A 17,223-nucleotide genomic window follows, 5' to 3' on the forward strand; every position below is an offset into this window, starting at 1 on the left:
TGCGTGCACTCACCAGAGAGAAAGAAAGAGAGAAATCACCCCACAGGGGGACAGCCACATCTCAACCCCTTCTCTTTCACTCTCCTCTTGGGATTTTTGGCACGCACGCACACACACCTGGCATGAATTTCAAGGTATTGGGTTTGGGACTTGAACCTTGGTAGGCCATGTGGGAGTCCAAATGTAACCCTTATACCATCTGCTGGTCCCTAGACTATTCTTTTTTTTTTTAAATTTATTTACTTCTCAAGAATTATTTATTTCCATGTGTTGTTTTTGTTATCATTGTTATTATTTTAAAATTTGACCAAAGAGAGACAGGGAGAGGAAGGGAAAGCAAAAAAGCAAGCCACCAGGTCTGAGACTCGAACACAGCTGGCCACATGGGAATCCAATGCCTTTAACCACCATGGCACCTACCCCCACACTATTCTTAATGTTAGTGTTATCAATGAAACAGCATTCATAAGAAAAAATGGGGAACAATGGAGAGAAAAATGAACTCGTCTTTGAAGAAGGTGTACCTCCTCCAGTCTCTATTAAGGCCAGTGGCAATATCAACCCTCAGAAACCATGAACAGCACTCTATACTCCACCTTTCCCTTTGTTTATTTTTGTCTATTTTTTTGGGAATATTTTTAAATTTATTTTTTGGAGAGGTTTTTAGTATAGTGCACATGCACTCATCAGAAAGACAGAGAGACAGAAAGTGAGAAATCACCCCCCGGGGGGATGGCCACATTGCAGTCCCTTCCCCTCCATTCTCCTCTTGGGATGTTGGACACGCACACACATGCGCCCAGTGCAAGTTTAAGCCACTGTATCCAGGACTTGAACCGTGGTCGACTACATGGGAGTCCAGTGATATAGCCATTACGCCAACTGCTGATCCCTGTATTTACTTTTATTAATTTATTATTATTATTTTTAATTTAAACAGAGTGTGACAGAGAGGGAAAGTGAGAAAGCAAGCTGCCAAGCCTGGGACTCAAACCATGGTTGACCAGGTGGGAGTCTAGTCCCTTAACCACATCATCCGCCGGCCCTCCCTTCATCTTTAATGACAACATGCTGATTCCTTTCCTTAAGACAATTTCATTCCATTCACTCTCCTCTGATCCTTTGGCTACTGCACTACTTCATATCCACATAGCCCCTCCCATAACCATTCTCGTCTCCAGTCTTGCACTTCTCTAAATCCATTCTTTACACTCCCTGAAGGCCTTTGTAAAACACACGCCTGGATACTAACCTCCTAGTTAAAAGTCTTCACCACTGGGGCACACACAATTTGATCCAGACCCTTTCTGTCTCTGCACATTTTTTGGGAGCTCTCTAAGTTCTCCTGATGGCCTATACCTTGCCAGAGTGTCCATCTGCCTCAAGGAACTAGCCACCCTGTCTGGCCGCTAACTGTTCTTTTCATACAAGTCTCGTGACACTCATCAAGACCTATGTTCCTGGTCTAACCATTCCTCCAGCTAGAACCAGTCAATGTTCTCCTTATGTCCCACTCTATTTTCTAGAGACTTTACTACAGTGTCTTTCATACTTTTCATTTATACACAGCTTCCCTGTGACTTTAAGCTTCTTGAAGGTATGCACCACATCTTACTCTTATGTGCCCTAACACCTGATCCAGTGTCTGGCAAACACACACACACACACAAATGCATGTTACGGGAATTAATTAATACTGACATTCAATTTGTACCGATAATAAGAAGGTGAAAGTTCAGGTTTCTTCTAAGATTAGGAATACTAGAAAGACACCACTCCTCCAGTTCTTAAAAAAATCCTTCTGGTATACATTCTAGACATTTTTGGATTCTTGAGAGGTCCGCTCAAACAAAGCATGTGAAAAAATAGTTAATATTTTCAGAAAAGGGGGACAGCAGGTGATGTGGTGGTTAAGGAGCTAGACTCTCCCAAATGGCCAAAGTGGTTTGAGTCCTAGACCTGGTGGCTTTTTTTTCTTTCACTTTCCCTATCTATGTCTCTCTCTGGTCAAATTAAAATAAATAAATAAGAGGCCAGCAGGTGGCATGGTGGTTAAGGGCGTCGGACTCCCACATGGCTGACCACGGTTTGAGTCCCAGACCTGGTGGCTTGCTTTCTCACTTTCTCTCTCTCTCTCTCTCTCACTCTGTCCCTTTCTGGTCAAACTTAAATAAATAAATAAAGTTAAAATAATAAAAAATAATTCTTAAAAATATTTTAAAAAATGAATAAATAAAATAATTATTAAAAATATTTTTTCTGAAAAGTCAAAAATGGGGAGGGAGATAAGTGGGATCACAAGAATTCTGATATACTTTGGGACATATAAACATTTGTCTTTTTTTTTTTTTCCCTAGAGGGTATGTGTGCTCGTCAGAGAAACAGAGCAAGAGAAGGCACTTCCCCAAGGAGAATGGTCACACTGCAATCCCTTCTCCTCCATTTCCCTCCTTTTGGGACTCTGGGCATGCATATACACATGTTTGATGTGTTTTTCAAGCCACCAGGTTCTGGACCATGCAGCTGGCCATGTGATATCTGGTTGTCTTAACCACTAGGTCATGGAGTCAGCCTGGAAATATAAACATTTGATCAATAAATTTACATCACTATTATACTAGGCATAGGAAAAAAGAAGTCCTAAATTGAGGAATTAAAAACATAACATCCAAAATAAATATTTGCTTATTAAACTTTAAAACACTGGAATAGTTTATGCTCTAATGTGCCAAAGTTAATCCTAAGATACTTCTAAATAGTAAATTCACTAAAGGCTAAAATTCTGTCATCTCTTTCATGCCAGATTCTTACATGTTCAACAACTCTGTTCTTCAAGTCTTTCCACCTTTTTTCACCTTCCTCTGTAGAACCAAAAACATCTGTTGCAGGACTTTCAAGAGAACCTTTTCTTAATTCCATTCCGTAGTCCTCAACAAGTGTGGACCAACGCATCAACTCCATTGTGGTGAAAAGCTTTAAAAGATCCCTGTAAATGGTATAAAACTTAATATTCCAAATCTGTAAAAGTTAAGTATTATCTAATATAATAGCATATTTTATTTTAAAAGTTAAAGCTTTTTTTTTAGTTTGCTATAGGGCATGTATGCTCACTGGAGAGAGACAGAGCAAGAGAGAGGGAAAGTGAGAAAGCTCCCCTCAGGGGGGATGACAATGAAGCAATCCCTTTTTCTTCTGTCTCCTCTCAAGATATTGGGCTCGGGGCCAGCAGGTGGTATGGCAGTTAAGGGTGCTGGACTCCCACATGGCCAACTGTGGTTCGAGTCCCAGACCTGGCAGCTTGCTTTCTCTATCTTTCCCTCCCTCCCTCACTAGCTCTGTCCCTCTCTGGCCAAGTTAAGATAAACAGGGACCAAAAGTTGGCTTAATGGCTGTGTTGCTGGACTCCCATGTAGTCGACCGTGGTTCAAGTCCTGGACTGGATGGCTTAAACTCACGCTGGGTGCGTGTGCGTGCGTGCCCAAGATCCTGAGAGGAGAATGGAGGAGAAGGGACTGCGGCATGGCCATCCTTCCTGAGGGATGATTTCTCACTTTCTGTCTGTCTTTTTCTGTTGAGCACATATGCCCTATAGCAAAAACCTCTCAAAAGAAAAAATTAAATAAATTGATAAATAAAGTTAAGTAAAATAATTAAAAACAAAAAGATATTGGGCACACATGTGCAGCAACACACACTCGGCATGTTTTTCACCTTGCCAGGTGCAGGATCTGAACCAGGTAGCTGGTCATGTGGACTTCAGCTGCCTTGTCCGCCACATTACCTGGCTAGCCCTCCGAAAAAACCAAAATTTTTGTGTTGTTTGTTTTTTAAGATTTCTTTATTTGATTTTGCTTGTGGTTATTATTTTGTAATTTGACCAGAGAGAGTGAGAGAAAGGGAAAGTGAGAAAGCAAGTTGCCAGGTCCAAGATTCAAATCGTGGTTGGCCATGTGGGAGTCCAGCATCTTAGCCACTATGTTCACCAGAGAGACAGAAAGAGAGAAAATGAGAAATCACTCCCCAGGGGAAATGGCCATGCTGCAATCCCTTATCTTGAGCCTTTATTATTAATAATAAATACAATTAATGAATAATTCTTTAAAAAATATAGAATTGTCAAAAATAAAAATAAATAAAAGTCCATATGCTTATGATAAAGCCCGTTTATTTCATATAGAATTTCAGAGGTATGTATTTCTGAATCACAAAGCCCTAAACTATTTTTTTTTAAGAATTATTTTATATAACTTTATTTATTCATTTAAATTTGACCAGAGAGGGACAGAGCCAGTGAGAGAATGGGAAGAGAGTGAGAAAGTAATCACCAGGTCCAAGATTTGAACCATGGACAACAATGTGGGAGGTCCAGCACCCTTAACCACCATGCCATCTGCCAGCTCCCAAAGCCCCAACTATTAAAGATGAAACTTTGTCAAATGATTAATTGTCCAAACCCTGCTAAAGTAGAATTGATATAAAACTTTCAGTTGATAAGTACTTTAGAATAAAATATATTATGGGCTTGGCAAATGGCATGGTGGTTAAGATACTGGATTCTCACATGGCTGACCGTGGCTCGAGTCCCAGACCTAGTGGCTTGCTTTCATGCTTTCCCTTTCTCTCCCTCTCTCTCTGATCAGATTAAAAAATAATAATCATGAGGGATCAGCAGGAGGCATGGTGGTTAAGGCGCAGGACACTCCCATATGATTGACCTACAGTTCAAGTCCTGAACTGGTGGCTTGCTTTCTCACTCTCTCTCTCTCTGGTCAAATTAAAATAAATAAATGAACAGATAAAAAACAATTAAATAAAAAAATTATTTAAAAATATGAAAAAGAGGGATCAGCAGTTGGTGTAATGGCTATGTTGCTGAACTCCATGTAGTGGACAGTGGTTTGAGTCCTGGACCTGGTGGCTTAAACTCAAGCTGTGTGCATGTGCATGCGTACCCAAGATCCTGAGAAGAGAATGGAGGAGAAGGGATTGCGGCGTGGCCATCCCCCCACCCGGGTGGTGATTTCTTGCTTTCTGTCTGTCTCTCTGTCTTTCTGGCGAGTGCACATGCCCTATAGCAAAAGCCTCTCAAAATAAATAAATAAATAAATCAATGAAAAAGAAGAAAATAATCATGACTAAAAATTAAATCAGGTTTTATAAAAGAGTAAAATTTATCACAATCTTACATTACATTTAAAAAAATAATTACATTGCTTAACTTTAGTTATTATTTTCTAGTTTGGTAAGACAGAGAGACAGAGAGAGGGAGGGAGGGCGGACACGTGTGTGCACGCATGCACGAACGTGAAAAAGCAAGCCACCCACCTCATGACTTGAACTTGGTTAGTTATGTGGCAGTCTAGCGCCTTTAACCACCACGCCACCTGCAAGCCTCCACCTACCCCTTTTTGTTTTGCTATAGGGTGTGTCTGTTTGCCATATAGACAGAAAAAAGAAACATGCCCTGGGGAGGGGGGGGTGGCCACACCGCAATCCACTCTCCTCTTGGGATTTTAGGCATGCCAGCATGAGTTTTAAACTGGTGGGTCGACTTAAACTGTGGCTGACTATATGGGAGTCCAGCAACGTAATCATTATGCCATTCGCTGGTCCTCTACATTATGTAATGGTCTTTTTTTGTTTTTAAGAATTATTTATTTATTTATGTAGTTATTTATTTGATCACAAGGGGATGGGTAGAAAGGGAGAGAGAGAAACTGAGAAAGCAAGCTGCTAGGTCCAAAATTTGAACCACGGTCGGCCATGTGGGAGTCTAGTGCCTAACCACCACAACACTTGTCAGCCCCCTAGTTTTACTCTCCTAATACAATCTATCAGCAACCAATTAAAAGGTGTGCATTTAGGTTACCAATCTTCTTTCAAAATGGTGTTTTTACTGAGATATACCATGCTAATTACAAAAGTACTTACTTGTACTTGGGAATTTCTTCTAATTTCTTGTCACCACTTATTCGGTGAACCAGATCTGACTGTTCATTGTCAAAAGGAGCCAGGATAACATAGAGGACAACACTTTTCAGGGCCTAAAAAAGTTGTATAATAGGTTACACACGAGACTAGACACATAGGGAAACTGACAAAAACAGAAAAACTACACAATAACTATGTACTATTTTTTAAAAATTAATTAATTATAAAAAATTTGACCAGTGAGAGAGAGAGAGAGAGAGAGAAAGCCACCAGGTCTACGACTTGAACCGCAACTGGTTATTTGGGAGTCCAGCACGTTTATCACCATGCCACCTGCTGGTCCCTATTACGTATTCTTTTTTTTTTTCCATTGCCAGAGGATATGTACATTGGACAGAGAAAGGGAAAGACCAGTAAGCACCCGGCCCTCCTCAGTGTGATGTGGTTACACTGCAATCTCTTTCCTCAATTTCTCCATCCTGTAAGGATTTGGGGCATGCATGTACATGTGCTCAACATGTCTTCAAGCCACTGGGGCTGAGATTTGAACCACAGTTATGTGGTTCCCTTAAATGATGAGCTATGGGACTGGCCTTATTTTCATTTTTTATTTTTTTAAGGTTTTTGCCATAGGGAGGCATGTGTTTGACAGAGAAACAGAGACAGAAAGATAAAGGGAAACTAAGAAATCACCCCATCAGGGGGACAGCCATGCCACAATCCCTTCTCCTCCATCCTCCTCTTGGGATCTTGGGCACACATGCACAGTACTGGCGTGATTTTCAAGCTGCTGGGTCCAGAAACCCAGCGCCTTAACCACCATGCCAACTGCTGGCTCCTCATACTAATTTTTAATATTGTAATTTTAAAAATAAATAAATAACAAAGTCTTAGAGGGAAAAATCTTACCAGGCCACCTTCTTCACAGTGTCTTTCTGTAATATTTAGCTTTCATAAACTATCATAGTGGATCTTTGCTAATTTGACTTACTATCTCAGTTGACATTTTGTTGGACATTCTGATGAATTCATCAAAAAAAAAAAAAAACCTCTTTAACAAATCAGCAGCATATATGTGGAATAGACAAGCTCTTTAAAATATCTTTTATAATGGGCTGGCAGGCAGGTTGCATGGTGCTTAGGGGTGCTGTACTTCCACGTGGTTGACTATGGTTCAAGTTCCGGACCTGGTGGCTTGTTTTCTCACTCTCTCTCTTGCTCTGTCCCTCTCTGGTCAAATTTAAATAAATAGCTAAATAAAGTAAAATGATACATAATTCATAGTTAAATAAAATAAAATGATACATAATTCAAACTACTCTCCAAATTAGTCTGTAATCAGTAGGGACACACATACAGAATAGCTACACATGAACAGAAAGTAAGACCAATTATGTATAACTGCTGAAATTAAAACGAGTTGAAAATTAATTTAAAAATACAAATCCTTCTTTCTAATGGTGTCAGTATCAAATAAAAGAATATATTCTTGGGGCCAGCAGGTAGCATAGAGGTTACGGTGTGGGATTCCACATGGCCAACTACAGTTTGAGTCCCAGACCCAGCAGCTTGAAAAACATGCCCAGGGGACCAGCAGTTAACGTAATGGCTATGTTGCTGAACTCCAATGTAGACTACCAGGGTTCGAGTCCCGGACTCGGTGGCTTAAACTCATGCCGGGCACATGTACGTGCGTGCCCAAGATCCTGAGAGGAGAATGGAGGACAAGGGATTGTGGCGTGGTCATCCCCCGGGGGGTGATTTCTTGCTTTCTGTCTCTCTCTGTCTTTTGGGTGAACGCATGAGCTCTCTAGCAGAAAAACCTTTCCAAAAAAAAAAAAAAAGAAAAAAGAAAAACATGCTGGGTATGTGTGCATCCATGCTGAAAATCCCAAGAAAGGAGTGAAGAAAGGACTGTGGCATGGCCACACACCGCCCCCCCCCCCGGGGATGATTTCTCACTTTTCTTGCATCTCTCTGACAAGGGCATGCACCTTATAGCAAACTAAAAAAAACAAAAGTAAAACCAGAATATATTCCTGGCCCAACTCTGGTGGTACAGGCAGGAGAGTGCTACTGCACAATGCTGGAGCTATACAGAAGGGCCTGGAGTTTGGTTTGGGTTGAACATACTGGGTGCACTTGTGATCCTGGTTAACTGGAGGGCTGGGGTGGTGGAAGGAATCATTAGGTGGCAAGATCTTGCCGGAAATTCCTGTCTATTTCAAAAAAAAAAAAAAAAAAAAAAAATACTTAAGAAAATTGTAAAAGCAAATGTACTCTTACCTGTTGCCATTTTTCACTTTCTGCCTGTATACAAGGAGTATCATAGATTGCTCTATAGTGCTTACAAATAGACAAATAGGATCCCTCGTGTTGATCCAGCTGAATCATTAAATTATAGTATTTCAATTTTAATTTCTGGAAAAAAGTAGACAAAATAAATGGGGGATTTGATTCAATCACTTATCAACATATAGTCACATGTTGTCAGAGACATGCTCACCTCTGTATTTTCTTCCTGGAAGAATTTGGTGTTAATCTTCTTGCTGATGATTTGTGTCCGAATGTAATCCTTCACGGCTAGGCAGAGCCTCATTTGCTCCAAAATAAACTCCACTCGCTCTTTCTTTTCCATTGACCCATAGGTTTCAACCTGTAATGTAATTCCCAAAATAAATGAACAATGCTTAGTCATCTTTATGAACTGCACCAAAAAAGCAAACATTAAAATGTTCACTCTTATCAAATAATAAGAACCTTTATGCATACACAAAGTGTTTATACAAAAAACTAGTTAACTACAGGAATTAAGCTTCTATTTTAACTTTTCAATCATGTACCTATCCAAAAAGAACAATACTGAGATGAACTAGTTAAGATCATACGGGAGGCCAGAGTTTGATTCCCAGCCCACTCTAAAAGGGAAAGGGAAAGGCAGGGTGGGCAGAGAGAGAAAGAGAAAGCAGCCTCTATGGGGCATCCCTTCTCCTCCACCTCTCCCTCCCATTGTGATTCTAGGCATGTACGCACACATGCCCAGTGTGTTTCTCAAGCTGCCAGGTCTGGGACTTGAGCCACACAATGGGCACATGGGATCCCCTCCTTAACCACCACGCCATAGGCTGCTCCTAACTTTTTTCAAAATTTTTTTAGCAGTTACATTTACTAGACTGTGATGATGCACTCTCCGGCTGCTTAAATAACTGCACATTCTCCTGCACTCACCCTGGTTTAAAAAAAAGTGGTAAGATGCCAAAATAAGTTACTGCCACAAGAAAGCATTGTTGACTACACAGGAAGTTTTACAAACTCCAAAACGCAGCAGCTGTAACTTACCTGTAACTCTTGTAAAATGGAGGCTGCCTCCTTCACATCACCGTTCTGCTCTTTTATACTGGCTAATGTTTTAGTCAGCCGAGCACGCTCGATTTCCACATAAATCTACAAGCAAGAAAAATGTACATGATCAAAGTTTCTGTAGAAATGTTGTAAAATCTAAAAGGTGTAACTCTTACTCAAACGAGGCATCAGAGTACATATCTTGCAGCTATTGGGCACTTCATCTTCCATGTACAAAGAAAGTGGTGATACTACATTTCACAAATATAGCTGTAATTAAAACCCAATTAATTAATTTTATTCATTCATTCATTCATTCATGTATTTTAATTTGATCAGAGATAGACATACACACACAGAAAGAGAGAGGAAGTGAGAAAGCAAGCCACCAGGTCTGGGACTTGAATTGTGACTGGCCATGATGGAGCATCCAGCACCTTAATCACCACACCACCTGCTGGCCCGTACAGACATAATTTTTAAGAAAACATCTCTTGCACCTTTGCTTCAAGAACATGATTTTGAAGTTGCTGTGTTCATTTAACATATAACAGGACTAAAAACAACATTAATGGCACAAAAAAATGGAAAGTGCCTTTAAAAGAATTATTTGAAAAATAACACACTTAACAGCACACACAGTCCACTATCTACAATCGACCAATACTCTAATCCTGATTAGCTTTAAATACAAGGCTACTTCTTTAAAAATATCTGACCATACTAAGTATTAAACTTACTAACTTTAAAGTTACTAACTATAAGAATCAACTAGCAGGTGGCATGGTTATTGAGGCGCTGGATTCCCACAAAGCTGACCACAGTTCAAGTCCTGGACCTGGTGGCTTGCTTTCTCTCTCCTTTCTCTGTGTCTCTCTCTGGTCAGAATTGAAGAATGGTGATAATAAATAAAATTAAATAAATCTTAAAAAAAAGTTACTAAGTTGGAAATGTTAATAGATTTAGTTTCCAACCACAACCTGAAGAGTCAGGGAATGCCTGTCCAGTGTAGGTCTGCGCACCCTATATACCCCTCAGCCTTTGCTCTACAGCATTCTTTTCACACCCAATTGACAAAAACCTTACTTCTCAGTAACATATAACTACTTCATTTCCTAAATATACCGTGTGTTTTTTTATTAAAAAAAATTATTCATTTAGCTTTATTTGATATTCTTTATTTTTCAATTTGACCAGAGAGAGAAAGAGAAACTGAGAAAGCAATCCACCAGGTCTGGGACTTAACCATGGTCAGTCATATAGGAGTCCAGTGCCTTAACCACTACGCTGGCCCCTCATGTGTTTCTTATTTTGATATCTTTATATATAATTTCCCTTAGGCCTAAAATGCCCTTCTCCCTAACCCCAGTAGAATTTTTACTCATTTTTTCCTTTACGCTAACTGCTGGTCCCTTTATTCATTTTTTAAAAGAATTATTTTTTATTTAATTTTATTCATTGTTGTTATTTATTTATTTGACTAAAGAGAGACAGAGAAGTCAACTAGAGAGACACAGAGAGAGACAGAAGAAAAGTGAGAAAGCAAGCTGTCAGGTCTGGGACTCGAATCACGGTCAGCCATGTGGAAGTCCAGCTGCCCTAACTATGCCACCTGCCGGCCTCAAATTTTTATTCATTCTTAAAAAACTACATATAAATTTGGGATAGGACCACTAATTCCTAGAAAAACCTGGATGTAGCAAGACTGTCACTATTAAGTATATCCATTTGCACATACACTAGCAGGGGATATACAAAGTTAACATTGGTTGGATCATGACAATGATATTTTGTGTTTTTTTCTTTAAAACACACACACACACACACACACACACAGATTCAGACTTACATAATAAAATGATTAAATGTGTAAGTATCTCTGAATACAGACAACACAGTACTTACCACAGTAAATTATGAACACAGGAAACTTACCTTTCCTTCTGTAACCATTCGTAGAGTATCAATTAATCGAAGTTTGACTGGAAGGTCTGTGATTTCTTCAACGTAAGTACAGCACTGTTGAACCATTTTTGCAACAGCCTAAAAAATTACAAAGCATGAGTAAGCAAAATTAATTCCTCATATATGAAAAATAATGTTAACTGATGGGAGAGCTGTGGTCAAATGTGGTCTTTCCAAACAACTCTAGAAACTGAAATGCCCCAAAAGCACATCAAAACCTCCCTGACAGAAGCACTGACACATCAAAAAAAGTTAGGAAAGCCTCAGAAGTAAAGATGTGGCCAAGCAGGAAACCATAGAATAAATGGTAGCAGAGTAAAGGGGAGAAAGGGAAGGGAAAAGTATAGTTCACCAGTGGCTTGACCAGCAGAAATGAAGGGAATTCAAAAAGCTTGTGCAAGATGGAATTAAAAGGTAAAAATATGGGACCAGCAGATGGCATAATTGTTACATCACAGGACACCCATGTAGTCGACTATGGTTTGAGTCCTGGACCCAGCAGCTTTAAACTCACACCAGGTGTGTGTGCACGTGTGCCCACAATCCCGAGAAGTGAATGGAGAAGGGATTGCAGTGTGGCCATCCCCTCTGGGGAGTAATTTCTCACTTTCAGTCTCTCTGACGATGCACATGCCCTATAGCAAAAATCTCTCAAAAAAGGGGCAAAAATATAAACACTATTTCTTAACATGAGCTCTATCAAGTTAAAGACGCTTATTTTTTTACAGAGAAATTTTTGCTAGAGGATGTGTGTGGTCACCAGAAAGAGAAAGACAGAAAGTGAGAAATCACCCCCCCAGAGAGGATGGCCACACTGTAATCTTTCTCCTCCATTCTCCTCTTGGAATCCTGGACACGCACACACACACACACATATGTACCTGGTGTGAGTTTCAAGCTACCAGGTCGGACTCAAACAGTGGTCAAGTACATGGGAGCCCAGCAATGTAACCATCACGCCATCTGCTGGTCCCTCAAGATACTTTTTAAAGTGATATCAGCCATTTAGTTGATTCCTAAATAACTGAGGGTCCTTGGAATTTAACAAAGTCAACTGTCTTTTTTGCATTTTTACCTGAAGAAAACTGGGTGTACTTTAGTGTTTTTTTTTTTAAGATCAGGAAACAAGGGGCCGGCAGTTGGTGTGTTGGTAAAGAGCACTGGACTCTCACATGGTCAACTGTGGTTCGAGTCCCAGACCTGGTGGCTTGCTTTCTCACTTTCTTTCTCTCTCTCATTCTGTCCCTCTCTGGTCAAATTAAACTAAGTAAATAAAGTTACATAAAATATATTTTTTTAAAGGGGCCAGCAGGTGGCGTGGTAGTTAAGGTGCTAGATACTCTCCACATGGCCGACCATAGTTCAAGTCCCAGATCTGGCTCACTTTCTCGCCTCTCGCTCTCTGGTCAAATGAAAATAAATGAATATATAAAATGAAAATAATTTGAAACAGATTAGAAAACAAAAAGGTATTAGAAGGAGCCAAATAAGGACTGGCAAGTAGATGTCTAATGAATTCCCATAAAAACTTTGGCAAAATAGCTTTATTTGATTAGAGGGACAAGCAGGAGCACTGTGATGGAAGATAACTGCTGGGCACTTTTCTTCTACAGTTTTGGCTGTCTCAAAACACTCCCATAATATGCAAATATTACTGTTCTTTGGCTCTCCAGGGTCAACAAGCAAAATGCCAGAAGCATCCTAAGAAACTGTTGCCATGACTTTTGTTCTCGATGGTCTGCTTTTACTTTCACAGGGCCACTTCCACCTCTTGGTAGCCATTGCTTTGATGGTGCTTTGTCTTCTGGATTGTACTGGGAAAGTTCTATACTGTGACTACAACGGTAAAATGCAAATTCATGTTACAATTATTTGAAGAAATGCTTCAACAAGATCCTGATCCCAGGACCAGCACAAGGGTAATCCATTCTCCTCTTGGGATCTTGGGCATGCATACTCACCCACCAGGCCTGGGACTCGAACCATGATTTACAGCGATGTAATCATTATACCAACGTGTGAGCATGCGTATGTACCCAAGACTCCAGGAGGCAAATGGACTGCAACATGGCCACCCCTCTGGGTGATGATTTCTCACGTCTCCTCTCACTGTCTCTGTCTCTCTCTATCAAGCACATGTGCCCTAAGGCAAAACCTCCCCTTCCCCCAAAATTAAGTGTTTAATGAAAGAGATATGATTAAATTAATGAGATTCTAACAAAATAATAAAAATGAAGGAGTGATGTGGGAACAAAATTCAAAGCTACCACAATACGCCAAATATAACTGTAATATTGTAACATACACAAATATACAGACTAAAAGGAAAACAGAGGGGATCAGCAGATGGCATAGTGGTTATATCACTGAACTCCCACATGGCCGACTGCAGTTCAAGTCCTGGACCTGGTGGCTTGAAACTCATGCCAGGCGTATGTACATGCCCAAAATCCCAGGAGGAGAATAAGAAGGGATTGTGGCATGGCCATCTCCCCTTAGGGAGTGATTTCTTACTTTCTCTTTCACTGTCTTTCTGTCCAGCAAGCACACATGCTGTAAGGCAAAACCTCTTAATTTAAAAATTGGGACCAGTAGTTGGTGTAATGGCTATGTTGCTGGACTCCCATGTAGTTGACCATGGTTCGAGTCCTGGACCTGGTGGCTTAAACTCACGCCAGGCATGTATGCATGTGTGCCCAAGATACCGAGAGGAGAATGGAGAAGGGATTGCGGCGTGGCCATACCCCCTGGGGGATTATTTCTCGCTTTTTGTCTCTTGGGCAAGTGCATGTGCCCGATAGCAAAAACCTCTTTAAAAACACACACACATATGTATATATAACATAAATAAAAAGAATTATGTAATTGTGAAAATATGTGTAGAATTTTAAGATACCTTCAAGAATGCTGTAATGTTGATTTTTTATTTTTAATTTACTATAGGTGCATGCACTTGCCAGAGACAGACAGAGACAGAGAGAGAGGGAGGGAGGGAGGAAGCATCCCCTAAGGGGGATGACCATGCTTCAGTCCCTTTTCCTTCATTCGCCTCTAGGGATTTTGGGCACAGAAACATAAGCTCCTGGTTATTTTTCAAGCCACTGGGCCTCACAGTTGGCTATGTGGGATCCAGCTGCCTTAACCGCCATGCCACCTGGCCGGACTCTAACAATTTTAAACAGATTCACAGAAGAGTTTTCCAAAATTCCGTATTTAAATGCAAATGCATGTCTTTTGAGCAATCATAAACTTACTTGTTTTAACTGACTCCGCCTTTTTGATAAAAGCATAATATTTTCATTAAGTAAATCCCATTCTTTAGCTTCATAGCACATCTTCACTACTGCAACTAAGATACGGGATGTAGACACCATATCGGAAGCCTGTAAGAATAAAAATATACTGAAAATTAATGGAATGACGTTAAGTTAAGATAATGATAATTAAGGTTTTTTACTATCATCTACTCACAGTACGGGTCTGTTTTTCCAAAGACAGAAGGGTTTCGATGACTTCTTGAAGTCTTCCTTCCTAAAACAAGCGATAAAAATAAATAATGAAAACAATACCAAGACAAATCAAATAACTAGTCTACAATGAGATCTCTGTGACATAAAAAGGAAAAATCAATGGCCCATTCTAAAGGAAAAAGACCACCCTAGAACTGCTTTTTCCCCCCTCTCCTTTTAAACAATTGTCTTTTTTTTTTTTTTTTTGCCTTAGGTTATGTGTGCTCTCCTTAGAGAGAGACAGAGAGGGAAAGTGAGAAATCACTGCCCCCCAGTAGTCACACGGCAATCCCTTCTGGAATTTCCAGCAAGCATGCACAAACGCCCAGGCATGATTTTCAAGCTACAGGGTCTAGGGGGGCTTAAACCACAGTCAACCGTGTGGAAGTTCAGTGCCATGCTTCTCTAGTCCCTATTTGGGGCCAACTAGCCATTTTCAACATTTTATAATGTCCAAGAGAACCGGAACACCACAACTATGATTTTTTTTTTTTTTTGAGAGGTTTTTCGCTATAGGGTGCATGTGCTCACCAGACAGACAGAGACATAGAGACAGAAAGCGAGAAATCACCCCCCAGGGGGGATGGTCACGCCGCAATCCCTTCTCCTCCATTCTCCTCTCGGGATCTGGGGCACGCACGCACACGTGCCCGGCGTGAGTTTTAAGCCACCAGGTCCGGGACGAGAACCGTGGTCGACTACGTGGGAGGCCAGTGACATAGCCATTACGCTAACTGCTGGTTCCCGTACCACAACTATGATTTAATATCGGAGAAAAACACTAAGTCTTTGTTTTAGATTCTAATGTATGAACAGGGTGTGGTAACACCTGTTTATCTTGTTCTGAACAGAGATTCTAACCGGTCACGTGTCCCTAAAAAAGAAATGGGAAAATAAACCATTTCTTTTTTCCTTTTTTGTTTTTTACCGTAAGGTCCATGTGTTTGCCAGAGAAAGACAAGAGAGGGAAAGGGAGAAATCACTGCCTGTGGAAATGGCCACGCCGCAATCTTTTCTCCTCCGTTCTCCTCCAGGGATTTTGGGCACAGGCACATGCCCAGTGTGATTTTCAAGCTGCCATGTCTGGGACATGAGCTGTGTTGGTCATGTGAGAGTCCAACATAACTACCATGCCACCTGCTGCCCCTCTGTTTTCCTCTTTTAAAAATTTTCTATGAGGGGCAAGCAGGTGGTATGGTGGTCAAGGTGCTGGACCCCACGTGGCCGATTGCAGTTCGAGTCCTGAGCCTGGTGGCTTGCTTTCTCACTTTTCCTTTCTTTTTCTCTTTCTGTGTCTATCTCTGGTCAAATTAAAATAATAATAATAAATAAAATTAAATAATTTCTTTAAAATTAAATAAGTAACTAAAAAAGTTAATCTTGCCATAGGGCATGTGCACTGGCCTCCATTCTCTTCTCAGGATTTGGGGCACACATGCACAAGCATGAGGCATGATTTTCAAGCAGGGTCCAGGATTTTAACTGGGCAGTAGGCCACGTGGGATCTAGCCGCCTTAACCACCATGCCACTGGCTAGACCAATAAATGATCTCTTTATAAATTCACTGTAACAAATATTTCAAAATATGGAGTTTCCAGAAGAAATAAAAATGGTATTTGGTGCCAAAAAGATAGGAAACCCTGGCTTAATTTGTCAAAAAAACCCTGCCATCCCTTCTCTTCCATTCTCCACTTGGGGTTTTGGGCACATGCATGTGTCCAGCATGATTTTCAAGCTACCAAGTCCAGGATTTGAACCTCAGTCGGCCATGTGGGACTCTAGCACCTTAACCACTACGCCACCTGCTGATCCAAATAAGACATTCTAATAAGAACCAGATATTGTGATAAAAACCTAAACCAACCTACAGCACAAACGTTGCACTTAAAGATGTTGATACTGGGGTCAGCAGGTGGTGTGGTGGTTAAGGAGCTGTACCCTCATATAGTAAACCACGGTTTAAGTCCTGGACCTGGTGGCTTACCTTTTCAGTTCCTCTGTCTCTCACTGGTCAAATTAATAATAATAATAAATAAATAAATTATTAAAAAAGATGTTGATATCAACATCTGTCATGTGTACAATTCTGATGACAAGCTGGAAATGACAAGGGTGTATTTATTTATTTTTAAGAGAGAATTTTGCTATAGGGCACGTGCACTTGCCAGAGACAAACAGAAAGCAAGATATCACTCCTCCAGGGGGGAATAGCCTTGCCACAGTTCCTTCTCCTCCATTCGCCTCTCAGGATTTTGGGCACTCATGCACGCACACTTGGCTTAAGTTTTAAGCCACTGGGTCTGGTGCTCAAATTGCAGTCAGCTACATAGCAGTCCAGTGACGTAACTGCTATGCCATCTGCTGGTCCCAACACCTTTTTCTTTTAAATGAATTATTTAAAATTAATTTTATTTGTTATTATTATTTTTAAAAATCTGATGAGAGAGGGAACCAGCAGTTAGCGTAATGGCTATG

General features: G+C 40.5%; 1 protein-coding gene across 1 annotated transcript in view; it reads right to left on the reverse strand.

Annotated features, from left to right (window-relative positions):
* The window catches only part of PSMD12 (proteasome 26S subunit, non-ATPase 12), a 32,773-nt gene that overhangs the window by 6,018 nt on the left and 9,532 nt on the right, over window positions 1-17,223 (reverse strand). Inside the window, exons 2-9 of the mRNA XM_014587172.1 lie at window positions 14,710-14,769; window positions 14,493-14,621; window positions 11,209-11,316; window positions 9,271-9,375; window positions 8,438-8,587; window positions 8,218-8,352; window positions 5,932-6,044; window positions 2,812-2,986 (exon numbers count right to left, since the gene is read on the reverse strand). Of these exons, the coding sequence (XP_014442658.1) occupies window positions 2,812-2,986; window positions 5,932-6,044; window positions 8,218-8,352; window positions 8,438-8,587; window positions 9,271-9,375; window positions 11,209-11,316; window positions 14,493-14,621; window positions 14,710-14,769 (975 nt within the window). The remainder of the gene's footprint in view (window positions 1-2,811; window positions 2,987-5,931; window positions 6,045-8,217; window positions 8,353-8,437; window positions 8,588-9,270; window positions 9,376-11,208; window positions 11,317-14,492; window positions 14,622-14,709; window positions 14,770-17,223) is intronic.

Source organism: Tupaia chinensis, unplaced genomic scaffold, assembly GCF_000334495.1.
Source record: "Tupaia chinensis unplaced genomic scaffold, TupChi_1.0 Scaffold000187_1, whole genome shotgun sequence".
In the NCBI taxonomy this organism is placed as follows: domain Eukaryota; kingdom Metazoa; phylum Chordata; class Mammalia; order Scandentia; family Tupaiidae; genus Tupaia; species Tupaia belangeri.